Source organism: Calypte anna, chromosome 3, assembly GCF_003957555.1.
Source record: "Calypte anna isolate BGI_N300 chromosome 3, bCalAnn1_v1.p, whole genome shotgun sequence".
Classification (NCBI taxonomy): Eukaryota; Metazoa; Chordata; class Aves; order Apodiformes; family Trochilidae; genus Calypte; species Calypte anna.
This window is the reverse complement of record NC_044246.1, coordinates 15,353,791-15,367,511: the sequence shown is the minus strand read 5'-3', so window position 1 is coordinate 15,367,511 and position 13,721 is coordinate 15,353,791. Positions and strand designations below refer to the sequence as shown.

Here is a 13,721-nt window from a genome sequence, read left to right as displayed (position 1 = left end):
GTAGTGTTAGAGTAAAAAAAAGAATGCTAGTGCAGAGTACATTCAAAATAATATTTGCTTATATGTGTTTTAACCCGTTCTGGAAAATTCAGACTAAATGTTTCCATATCCAGTTAGGGTTTTGGGGTTTTTTTCCTTACCTTCATTTTATGAAATGGAGAGTAAACATAAAAAGTGCATTGTATAATGTCATTGTGTCTTTACCACAACAGAGCTAATTCAGTTTTAGAAATGAGTGGGTTTTCTTCCTGTGTGTCGAGAGAGACATCTGATAAATCAATGAGGGGAAAGACATTGAAAGTATATGAAGTAGTCAAGTAGCTCTGTGTCCCAACTGGCTGACCAAGGCACAGATGATAAAGCATTTGATTACAAAACATAAAAACTGATTTGTTCTGTTTCTCAAGGGAGATTATTTCAGCAGTGACATTTTGAGAGGCAAAAAGATGTTAAGGCAAGAGATAATCAACCTGTACTTAAGGACTGTGAGTAAATATGAATGTTGAGACAAAGAACAATTTGATGACATTGAAATGGAAAAATTTGTACAATTTAGAGGAGAGGAATTTGAAAAACTCTAATAGAGATTACACAGTTCAAAAGCCTGAAAAGCTATCATGACATTTGGTAATGAAAACAGAAACATTGTTTACTGCAGGGAGAGAGATCTTCAGGAAATCTCTGATCAGTTTAGAGGAGCTGTGTATGAACATGAGACAGAATATTTAAAGAATGCTGGCTGACAGGGTCATAAATCAGCAATTGTAAAGGGCAATTGTGTTACATGTTTGGGAAATGTTGCCTAACATGAAAATATATCCCAAACACTTAAAATCATGAAACAAAATTAATGAAGATAATAAATCACTAAAGGTCAAGATGAATTAATACTCAGTAAAAGTAAAATAATTCTTAATGGGTCAGACCAAAGACATGTCAACTTCAGTTTCCTTCTTTGAGCAATGGCTAAGAGCAAATATGTAGAGATGAGTAAATGACAAAGCAAGTAAGCATATTTTTTTAAATATCTCTTAATCTTCATTAGTTTGTGTTTCAAACTGGTCTTAGCTGTTAATTTTTGTTGGTTTTTTGGTCTTTTTTAGATAAATTTGTCCAGATGCTTCATAAATAACGTGTGACACAAAGTTCCATGATTTATGAAAAATATCCCTTATTTTATTTCTTAATCTACAACTTGATAGTCTTACTTGGGGCATGCTAGAAAACATAGGAATAAACATGAGAATGTGTAGGACTACAGTCATGGAGCATTCACTGATCTGAGTGGTTGGGTTAGCAAATGCTGTGCCACTGACACTTTTGCTGCTTTTGCCTCAGCAAGAGTTTTACTGTTCTATGAATTCTATAATGTTATTGTTTCATTGATCTTTAATGAAGATGCAGACAATACTTGCTTGGAATGTCTACCACCCATTGCAGCAATATTTACTTTGCTTAATCTAAATGCCAATATGATTCCAAAAGCTTCAAATGAGGTGGATTTCAGTATAGTTTTATTTTTGTAGTTATCTCACACATTATTCCTTTGCACTTACAGCAGGTATGTTGCAGAACAGTTCACTGAGCTTACTGAGCTTCCTCTTGGGTGTCACAGCATCTATCACCCATTATAATCTGGCATTTTTGGCTTCAGTTGACTTTGGTAATTTGGGCAATGACTTAACAGAATGAGAAAATACTGCTTGCAGAAATGAAGGATTAATGTAGATGCCTAGGGGAAAGGACTAAGTACATTACTGTAACTTCTGCTCCAGAGGATTACTACTACCCTATTTGAGTAAACTTCAAAAGACACAAGATGAATAAACTTAAATTGAGAAGAAAGTAAAATAAATTCTTGATTCATCTTTTTAATGATGAGAAGTTAGGTTATGGAAAAAAATATATGACTGGCATGGATCACAAATGAAATCTGTGGCCACCTGCAGCCTCTAAAATTGCTCTCTAATGCTTTATCCCTGAGATAACCCTTCTGTGAAGAATGGCAGGACCATTTTAAAAATAATTCCATTTTTATATCTAGTGGAATTGAACCTGTGATTTGAGGGATACATTTTGCCCTTACCAGTGACTTTACCAAGGAAAAATGTCATGATCATATTAAAAGTATTTTATGGGCTGCATTAATTCATTAAATATCAGGGAATGCTTGCAACTGAATGCTTCTTTCCTATACAAGTAACTATATAGCTCATAAGTAGGAAAAAAAGAGGAATCCAATCTAATTTATGTGGTATTGTTTTGTAGGTCAGTATGGGACCAATTCTTTGCACTAGTTTTGATGTATACAACAAGTCATGGAAGTGATAAGGAGGGAGACATCTGTGCGCAAACACTTCCTAATGTAAAAATCCAATTTTGCCTCTTGTATTTTGCTAGGGAGAAACGGGCAGAGACCAAACCCCCAAAAATTGTTATTTTGTTGGCAGCTCTTCCAACTGTAAGGGCTATAGTTTGGTTTGGTTTTCCCATAAAACAGTTTCTTGTTACATTTGAATGCATAGGAACCTCAGCAGCAAGTTATTAAAAAACTTTATTTATTTCTAATACTTTATTTTTCTAACCCAACTTCCAACAAAGGATTCCAAAATCTATTATGCACATATGACACAGGCTATAGCAGCTGTACCTAAAATAGCTCATGTACATAAATAAGCATTTGGCCATTTAGATACTGTTCCCAAACTTTTAGTATTTCTCTTAACATAGCAGAGGAAGGTAGACCCAGTAGCACCAATTTCAAAACTGTAAAATCTTTGCAAGATTTGTATCTCTAAACACTGCAGTTGCATTTACATTTAGCATTTGTTTTTCCTGTAGTGAAAAATTACTTGATTTTAAAGCTGAAGGAAATATTTAAGTGCATGGTTTTATACCTATAAAACTCCATTGTTTAAATGTGGAAAACTGTGCATGCTATGCAGTATTTGTTCCCACATTTAAAACACTTGAAATGGATGTGGGACAAGCAGTAGACTTTTAGCAATGTTTCAATGTGTTTACTTCAAGAAAGAATTGCATTTTTAAACTTTTAAAGGTAGTTGTGGGGACTTGTGACTTCTGAACTGGAGCCCATTCCTTTTGTATTTCTTTTTATTGTCCATTAGTATTAGAATATATTTTGAAAAGCACTGGGAGTGGTTGAGTGTGTCTTTTCTTGGATGAAATATGAAAAATGGGATTTGAATTTGTGAACATGTGAGATTGAATGACACTTTTGCCAAGAAAGCATGTTATCCATATTAGAGCTGCATTCCAGAATGAGTTACAACTTTCTTCTTTCTTAGGTTCCTCATTGGTGGGAATTGTTAATTTATTTCCACTCTGACAAACCTGTTCTAGAGTGGTGCCATTAGCACCAAATGGCATCATCATTTCAGCACAGGTGCTGTCATTTCCATGTGTGGTAAAACAATCACTGGTCATGCATCGGACTGAGTAGTCCTTAAAGTGCTTTGGGATTTACATGGGTAAGAGGCACTGAATAATGTGAAGTTTAATAATGTTGCTTTAAAAGTTGCCTCAATTACCATGGTCTGACTGTGAAACTGTACTTGTAGTAAATGTGGAAAGGTAAAGTATTGCTTTTAGAAATCAGGCAAGTGTCAGGTTGCACCTCTTCTGATCCTTATGTTTTCATAGCAATAAATCTACAATTTCAACTGTGTCAAGTGTACCTACATACACCTGAAGAACCTCTTCATTTGTCCTTTCTTAATCAGAACAGAAACTGGAGATACATTAAGATCTCACTCATCTTCCAGGAATAAAGGCAGGGTCTTTATGTGCTCTTCAATGTAACGTGGTCCTGTTGAACTGGTGTAGTTTATATTAATTAGACTGTTTCTAATTAATATATCCACTGTTTTCAATAAAGAATCTCTGCTTCTTCAATCTTGCAGAGTCTTATGATCTGCTAACAGAAAACACCAGAGTACTCTGAGGCTTAATTTCAAACAGAGAAGCAAAATGTGTTAAATTGCATTGTTTGTTTTCTTTTTAATTCTTATTGGACACCACGCCTCTGTTCTTGCCATCTGAACTGTGAAATTGCTGAAGCTCTTAGAACTTCTCCCTCCAGGTAGCCATCATCTAGTTTGAGATTGGAAAAAAATCAATGTGATACCTGCCTTGCATGATATCAGTGCTTTTATCTTTTTCCTTGCCCTTCTTCAAAAAGATCAAAAGTGGAAAAAAATGAAGACAAGAAAAAAACCCTTCTCTAAACAAAATTTTGCATCTTTTCACTGAGTCATCCTCTCAATAAAATGGGAGCATCCAGAATCAACCTTCCTTCATTTATACCTTGGCAAGTCACTTATTCACTCATACAGAAAAATCTTGTTTTAATGTCTTATGTATTTCCATTCAAAGAAGAGGTTCCACTGTAACTATGAACTGCCTAGTGGAGATAGTCTGTGATGTGGGCTAAACAGCTACATTTATCACCTGTGAACTCTTTTTGTCCCAGGCTTTAACACATTTTTCTCCCATTTAAGAAACTTTCTTCTTAGGTCCTCTATTATTTGGGCCTTTCATGAGCTTGTATTCCCTGAAAAAAGCATCGGATTCAGAGGTTTCTGTCAATATGGCTCTGGTGCACTAAACTAGCAGGCACCTTCTTGCAATCATTGTGTGAACAGATGTGTTGGTTTAAGTTATGAAGCTGTTGTACAATTGTTTTTTTAAATTTCAGCAAACACAGGTATATCCTGGTCCTGGAGAAAAAGAAGACTGGGTTGTATGCCTTGAAGTATCTCTTGTATGTATTTTCCAACATCAAACAAAACACTGATGCTTTACCAAACCATGATCTTGAAAGTTATGTTTTTGAATTCCTCTTTTACCGTGCCACAGACGGGCAGCAGCAGATGACCTGGCCTGAATACCTTTGTAGTTTTCATGTGATATCACAAAGTGTCTGAAGTCTGCTTATGTGGTTTATGATGTCATAGAATTCCTGGAAAAAATTATTTCTTTGTAAGAAACTGCAGCTCATCAGTTGTTCTATATATAACCTTCACAATAGCAACCATCTGCTGAGAGCCAGGCCACTCCCCTCTTTCTTTTTTTACTTCATCACATCAAATTAGTGTGAGGATGATTTCATATACATATGGTTTGAATACTGCTCACAAAGCCAAAATGAACTCTGAAAGGAATGAAGGAACCTTTTAGAAGGCTCTGAGACCTTGTCCAGAAAATTTTGTTTATTTGTTTTCAGTTTACAGATTTTCTGAACAGCTGTATGGTGATACTCAGAACTTGCGTACATAATACAGAAAAAAAAAAAAAAAACCAAGAACAAACCCAAAACAATATTTGGACTGAAGATGATGACAAGTTGTTTTTGTTACTGTATATTTTGTATCTACTTGTGTGGTAAAAGTAGCAAAGTGTGGGGGATTGTGACAGTAATTAACATTTCAAGATCACATCACATTTAACAGATATTGCCTTACGCTTCCTGTAAGAGTTGTAATAGAACTTTCTAAATATGGGAACTGCAAATTGGAGATAGAATCATAGTGTAAAAAGCAGTGTGGGTGGTATTGATTAAAGCATGGTTCTACTCTGAGGGACTTTATTTAAGTAGCACTTTAGGATTCTAACCAAAACTTCTAAACTGGCTTCACTCAATTTACATGAAGAAGCTGTGGTGAGAAAAACAGAAGAATTTCTAATGACCAGTCCAGAAAGATGTGCTTGAAACATGGAAAAACAAGTTGTGGCTAGTGTATTGATATAGACAATAAAAAAGAAATAGGCCGAATATTACCCTGACCTCTTGAAACTCAGAGGCACAAAATTCTTTTCTTTTATGCTTTAAGTTTTTTTGCCTCTGTTGACATTAAAAAGGTGTAACTAAAAGCACATTTTGAAATAGAGGAGGTTTTGCAGCATAGTGAAACCCCAGTTTGCTTAAGAATGTTTATTCTGAAGTATGCAGATTTCTTCTGTTTCTTTCCTAGCAACCTTTACTTTGTGATTTCATAGTTAGACCTCTATTGATACTCCATCTGGCTTAGACTTGTCTGCAGTATAGTGTGATTGATGCCATGACTGTAGTGCAAAATGTCCTTAAATATTAATCCTGTTGTGAATTTTGAGAGGAAAAATAAAATATCCAGTCCTGTTCCACAGAGCTGCAAGTTGTAAAATCATAGCTCTCCTGGTGAAATAAGTGAAGCTGGCTCTGATTATTCATGGAGTCAGAATTGCAGGATAAAGTACATTTTAATAGCATGTACCTTTTTCTTAGTGTAACTACATTTTAAATACATTTGGGAGTATTTATTGCCTTTCTAAGCTTGACATACCTATACCTTTCTCTGACCAGGTTTATTTTCATTCCCATAGTACAATTGACTCCCCTTCATTTCATAGAATCATAGAATCATGGAATAATTCAGACTGGAAAAGACCACTAAGATCATTGAGTCCAGCTGTCAACCAACATCACCAGCCAACTAAGACATGTCAAGTGCTACGTCCACATGGTTTTTTTGAACACCTGCACAGGTGGTGACTACACCAATTCCCTGGGCAGCCTGTTCCAATGCCTGACCACTCTTTTGGTAAAGAATTTTTTCTTAATATCCAATCTGAACTTCTCCTGCTGTAACTTGAATCCATTTCCTCTCATCCTCTCACCAGTTCTGTGAGAGAAGGGACCAGCTCCCACCTCACTACAGCCTCCTTTCAGGTAGTTGTAGAGAGCAATAAGTTCTCCTATTCTCCAGACTAAACAATCCAAATTCCCTCAGCTGCTCCTTGTAAGACTTGTGTTCCAGCCCCTTCATCAGCTTGATTGTTCCTCTGTTTGGTCAGCTTCACCTCTGAAGGCAGCTGACCCTGTGACAGCACTGATGCTCATTTCACAGGATGGTGAAATCTCCGATTAAGCAGAGGCCTGACAATGCTGTTCCAACATTCCTCATCTCTATAAACTAAGTCATCAAAACTCTTCTCCCTCTCCTCTGAGCTTAGCTTCATTAGGTAAAGCAGGGCTAAGGGCTATAGAGGTATTAATTACAGAATGTCCTGCACACCACCTCCTTCTTCACATACTGTATGCTGCCATTTTAAATTATTCTAGCAGAATGGCTTTCTACAGCTGTGCTGTGACTGAATCCAGAAACTGATCCAGGTTAAACATCTATGGCTTGCAGACCTTTTTTTTTTTTTTTTCTTTTTTTTTTTTTGTGAGCTGGATCAGTTCCCAAAAACAGTTCAGTTGTGCTGGCATTATTAAGGCTGGGAAAAAATATTGGGAAGTTGGAGACAAAGAGATGATATCAAGAGGTATAGTTCAATTTATTCATGGAATCGGAATATTCAACTTGCAGTCTTTCTGTTGAGAGCTCTCTGTTCTGCATTAATGAGATAACACTTTTAACAGTTTCATTTAACATCTAGAATGTTTCATGCCAAAGAAGACTATGGAGAAAAAAAGGTAGTATTTTGGTATATCTAGTCTGAACCACAGAGTATGCCTGGATAAATAATAGAATAGCAGAGAAATAAAGTATAGATACATTTATTTAGCCAAGTTGGGTTTTTTCATCTTCTTTTTGAACAGCTATAAATAAGTAGAGATTTAGTTGCTAACTCAATCATTTATTAATTTATTTCACTTTTTTTTTTTTTTTTCTGTGAGAGGAGCCTTAATGCCCTGGTAACATACTTGCAATGGTTTTTAAATGAAAATACTATTTCCATGGTAAATCTCTAGTCTCCATATATATTCTAAAGGTTCAACCTTTTTTAGAAGTAACATAATAAGGAATTCTTTTTAGTTTTAAGTTTCCAACAACAGCCTGATACAACTAAACAGAAGAGACTTTAGATGTTTAAGGAGTTTTATGTTTTTTGAAAAAATAAAATGTCATGTATGATGGCATATGGTCATTTGAAATCTAAAATTAAATATCTGAGGGCTGTTTAAAATTTTCTGTTCTGCCTTTCAATTAGATTTGCAACACCACCAAAGTCATACTAAAGCTTAGCATCACTGAAAATTGACCAAGAATTTCCATGTGTCTAGTTAAGTACAGCAGTTGATATTTTAAATAATTTTATATAAAGCCAAACCATTTATGAAAACTGTCATACCATGTAAAATTCTCATACTGAATTTGCCAAGGTTTATTTGGTTTTTTTTTCATAAAAGTAATGAAAATATGAACCTTTGAAGCATTATGGAAAGTTCTAGTCTCAGTAAAACTGGTAGCTATCTAGCAAAAAACAAAACAAAACACTTAAAATGGGCTTTCCAGTGGGGAAACTGATAAACTCTTGGAGTCCCGGAATTAATAAGTTTCTCTCTGATCAAAATGCCCTTTCCTAGCACTGTTACTCAGCATAGTAAAGCCAGTTGCTTTGCTGATGTACTCACTGCTCAAGTATTTTGGAACAAGGATAGTTGCTTGCTTGCTTGTTTGAAGTACAATTTTTCCAGATTAAAATTAACCCAGCAGCTGGCCAGAATGTGAGCACCAGGTAAAACATTTTGATGCTGCTTGTGTATATGTTACCGGTGTAATAATAGCTTTAAAAAATGGGTAAGTTATTTCAATTTCAAGAGTTTTAAGCTATGGAAAGCTGAATTTATTTATTGCATAAACATTGAGGGCTATTACCTTCTTTTCATTGTAGACACCAATGAATCAAGCTTCCACCCGATCTCACTGCATTTTCACTATTCACATCTCCAGCAAGGAACCTGGATCTGCAACTATTCGACGCTCCAAGTTACATTTAGTAGACCTTGCTGGATCAGAACGTGTTGCAAAGACTGGAGTTGGAGGTCACTTGTTGACAGAAGCCAAATATATCAACCTCTCATTGCATTATTTGGAACAGGTAAAACTGGAATAGTCTGAAACTATTCCCATCCTTCATTCCAGTTTACTACTGTGCAGTGTTCTGGAATTACAAAATTCAGTTAGCCTGTGCATTTATTGCAATTTTTTTAAATGCTAAGTTTGTAGCTCTTAATTTGAAATAAAATATTTTAATTTAGGAAAAGAATTAAACAGTAAAGTTAGCGTAACTACACAGGGTAGCATTTTAAAAATAATTTTCTTGCTTTATGTGAAATACTAAAGATATGTACACAATTGCAGCTATATTTTTGATAAAAATTTTCCTTGTGATATTCACTCCCACAGCTGGCATCAGGATGTATCACTCAAAAAGCATTGAACTAATGTGATTGGGTTTTATTTGGCTCAAATGTTGTGATACTGTAAAGTACTAGGCTCTTCTCTCATTTGTTGTTTTATTCCTCTCCCAATGTGAATGATCCAAATGATCTCTTTCAGACATGAGGTATCTTTTTTAATGTATTCATGGAGTAATTAGTATAATAGGTTTTATACCAATAGGACTCTTATTTGCAACTGTAAAAATAATACTAGATCTCCCCAAATCTTTGTCATTTGCTTGTTGCTACTGAAAAAGGTTTAGTATCTATGATTTAAGATTTACTAATATCCCTATAGTCATTGAACCATTGCTTTTTAGTTTCCTCTTTGGGAAAGGCAAATACTGAGAAAGTGGATTCATTGTATTAATCTTACTAATTTATTATTTTTAAAAAAAGAAACAAGGAGTAAGATAGTGATGGTGAAAGGAAACTTTGAAAGTAAAGCATTACAGGACAAAGGATTGGTTAATAGGTTTGGGTTTGGGTTTTTATTTTTAATTTTATTATATTACTAGGGATTTTTCAAATTATTTTTCCCCCACTAATCTGATACAATATTTTTCCTCTCAGGACTAGAAAAATAAAATGTTACATCCTAGGATCCTTTTAATTTTTGTGAATGCAGTGTGAGAGTGAAGGCTGATCACACTCTCTAATACCAGCTTTTACAGTATCTTCTTTCTACCAGGTTTACAGTCATTTTCTGCATTCCATAGCATTCCTTCCTTTCAGGTGTTTATTTTTCCTTAGTATTTTTGCCAGTACTGAAAGACATTTATACTTATTTGTAAACACTTACAGCCCATTATGTTTATGTCTCCCTGATCCGCTGTGATACTTTGTATTTTAATGTTGTAAAATCACCTTGTAAAGCATTAGCAACCAATGAAATCTGTTTTGAGGATGCTGTGTTATTAAGTTGCAATCATTGAAGATTTTCAAGTGTGGACTTCAGACCTCACATCTGTAAGAGGTGTTATGTATTCCACTTCTGGACAAGTGGAATACATAATTTTTTGCAAATTATGTACTGGAAAAAATATTGACCATGTTAAAGGCCAAAAACCTGACTGTGTTCAAGGTCAGGTTGGATGGGGCTTTGAGCAGCCTGGTCCGGTGGGAAGTGTCCCTGCCCAGGCAGGAGAGTTGAAACCAGGTGGTCTTTAAGGTCCCTTCCAAGCCAAACCATTCTGTGATTCTATGATACATGGAAATGCCACAGAAATTAAGGTTAGGAAATATAACATTATTCTATTTACTGGGAATATTTTAGTTTTCTGTAGTTTTGTATTAACAAAACAAAAGCCTTAGTGTAATATAATCAGAGATATTTCATCTGTCATAGAAGCTTAAGGCACAGCAGGTGGCAGTCAGTCAATTACTATTGTACTTAAATTTTTTCATACCCTTCATTTTTTACAATTTTACCTTGAAGTAAAATGTCTGTATTCTAGTTGTTCTCATGGGAAGTGATAAGGGTGATTATAAAATTGACCTCTTTCAAATAAGACAAATTGCACTGAGGATCCTTCTTGTTTACTGTATTATTTTTTAGTATTTCTAACATTACATGAGCTCCTGTGAGGTTGAATTTATAAGTCTGTCATTTAACTTTCAGCTCCTATTATAGAATAAATAGAGTTAGAGATAAACACATTGGGTTCTGTCTGGGATTGCATATTATTAAGAGGTTTTCTAATTCTGAACAAAAGACCAATAAAGACAGTAAAAACTATATTTTTATTCAGTGGGAAGTGGGATATTCAATCCTGACCTGATGAATCTAGAAGTTTGAAGATTCCTCACAGTCACAGTATTTACATACTCCACTATTCAGTTATCTACTGGCATGTAAGTGTTGGACTATGCTATTTCTAAAAAAAATCTATAATAAAAAATGCATAATAAAATAGTCACATAAGATTATTTTTGTCAAGATGACAATGTAACACAGTTCTGTGTTACCAAACATGAGCTAGTTCAATTCAATATACACAAAGTGGAAAGAAATCTCCAAATAAATCAGGTTTTCTCTAAGTAGCCTGTATGTCCGGATTAAAATAATGGTACCATGGTGTCATGCAGGTGATGTACAATATCTGTAGGGTTGATTCAGTTTTAGTATCCATAGCATTTTGATACAGAGGTTGTCTTAGAAATCCCTAGTACCATGGCCAGATAACTTTTTTTTTCTGTAAGACATAGTAGTATGGCCTGAAATTACAAGTGCATTTTGGTGTTTGTGTGTAGACCTTCCCATCTGATAAGGTATTCTTGACTAAAATTGGAGTTCAAGTTAATAGCTATACAGCCATGTGATTTGACTCTGCAGTGGAATTAGAACTATATGTATTTCCTGCAAATAACAGACTATAATGTTCCCACTCTTGAATATATTTGCTAAGTGTCATTTAACACATGCTCCATATAGGAAATACTGAAAGTTTTTATTGGTTGGTGAATGATTGCTACCCACACTACTGAAGTGTTTGCTAATAGAATTTGAAATCACTGCCAGCCATCAAATGCTGGATTTATTTACATCCTACAGAAAAGGCAATTTCTGGTGTAGTTGTTTCCTAATTCAAATATATAGATATTAGAGTAACAGAAAAATAGGGACTTTTTTAATGATATAAAGCAAACACATTTGCTTTTGATAAGCAAATCATTATTTTATTGGATGAATTATTTCCAGCAAGACCTGTAGTAGATATTTGAGAGAAGCATATTTTGTCCAAGTATGAAGGCTTGTAATTACTAGAAGACACCAGCAGTAGAAATAGAAATTTGTGCCATGAGTAACAGACCTTACACTAATAAACTTTACTAGGAATGAGAGGTTACACAGGAGACTTAATTGACAGAAGAGTGGGAAGTATGGGCAGGAGTCTGAAAGGACTTTAGTATGGACTAAAGGCTATGTCAGAGGTATATCTTGTCCATTCAGATTGTATGTGTGGCAGAGAGTGGGATTCTGCTTATTAATGTATTTGCTAAACACAGTGAGGTTACACACAATATTTTAAACTTAACAGAGATAGAACATTGCCATCTAACAAGTTGTAATGTACAAGATTTTAAAACCTTGATCCAGGAATGGGTTTCCAGTTTACTTTAAAGATAGTAATTTTTGTATTATGCATTAATCCCTCTCAAGATTGCCAGTGTAAGATTTATAGTAACAGGAAATTTTAACTTTAACTTGAAGACCATTAGGAGAAACTAGTGCCAACAAAAAGTTTCTAATAAATTTTCTAAAAAAAAAATGTGTGTATATATATATATTTATGCCAGCTTGTAACATATATTAAAGGAAAACCAGCTCCTACTTATTTAGGACAGTTTGTGCAACTCATGTAGTGACAGTTTTTTGGTTTGGTACTTGGCCAGTTTACAGTACAAATCTTTTATATATATCACAACAGATCATGAGGTAATCTAATTCTTTATTTAATAATAATTAGGTCCCATAATGTAAACAGCTGAGAAGGGAAACTGAGAATAGTAGGTGTACCATTTCCTTTTTGGCCAAGGCACATAAGTTTTAACCTGAATTCTTTCTTTCCAGCAGTCTGTTGTAATCATGCACCCTTTTATTTGTATTTTACTTTTCATGGCTTTTTCTCAGCAATAAATTTATTGTCCTCTCTAAGAACAATGTGCTTTAAGAATGTAGAATTTTAAAAGTGTGCTTTAGGAAATATTAAAGATTTTTTTACTTGAATATTATCCTTTATTTATAATAGAACAAATAAGAGGAAGATTTTCAGTAAGTTCATGTGTCTTAGGAAGGTGTCTGGATTTTAGTGTATTATGTTCAGTTTCCATGTTGCAGAGAGGCTGTGAAGCTAGAGTATGATGAAATTAAATTTATTTGGTCTTTCAGGTCCAACTCCTACATATGAATAGATCAAAAGTTAAGTTGAAAATATTCCAATAAAATCAGTGGTTTTTTTGACTGATTGGGTGCATGGGCGCAGTTTTGTTGTTACAGAATGACAGAATTTTTGAGACTGAAAGAAACCTCTGAGATCAAGTCCAGCCTATGCCCTAAGGCTGCCACATCAGCTAGACCATGGCACTAAGTACCATATCCAGCCTTTCCTTAAGCACCTCCAGGGATGGTGACTCCACCACTTCCCTGGGCAGTCATTCCAATGCCTGATCACCCCCTCTGTGAGGGAAAGCTTTCTGATATCCAACCTAAAGCTCCCGTGGTGCAGCTTCAGGTCGCGCTTTCTTGTCCTGTCACCACTATGAGGAGCCCGACCCCCACCTGACTACAGCCTCCCTTCAGGTAGTTGTACAGAATTCTGAGGTCCCCCCTCTTCTCCAGGTTAAACACCCACAGTTCCTTCAGCCTCTCCTCATGAAACTTTCCCCCGAGTCCCTTCACAGCCTCGTTGGCCTCGTCTGGACCTGCTCCGGCACCTCAATGTCCTTCTTGAAGCAAAGGGCCCAGAACAGTGTTCTGGACTTGAGGTGA

General features: G+C 35.2%; 1 protein-coding gene across 1 annotated transcript in view; it reads left to right on the top strand.

Moving 5' to 3' along the window:
- Positions 1 to 13,721, top strand: part of KIF6 (kinesin family member 6) — a 145,553-nt gene that overhangs the window by 26,895 nt on the left and 104,937 nt on the right. The window contains exon 7 of the mRNA XM_030447857.1: positions 8,680 to 8,886. Within this exon, the coding sequence (XP_030303717.1) occupies positions 8,680 to 8,886 (207 nt within the window). The remainder of the gene's footprint in view (positions 1 to 8,679; positions 8,887 to 13,721) is intronic.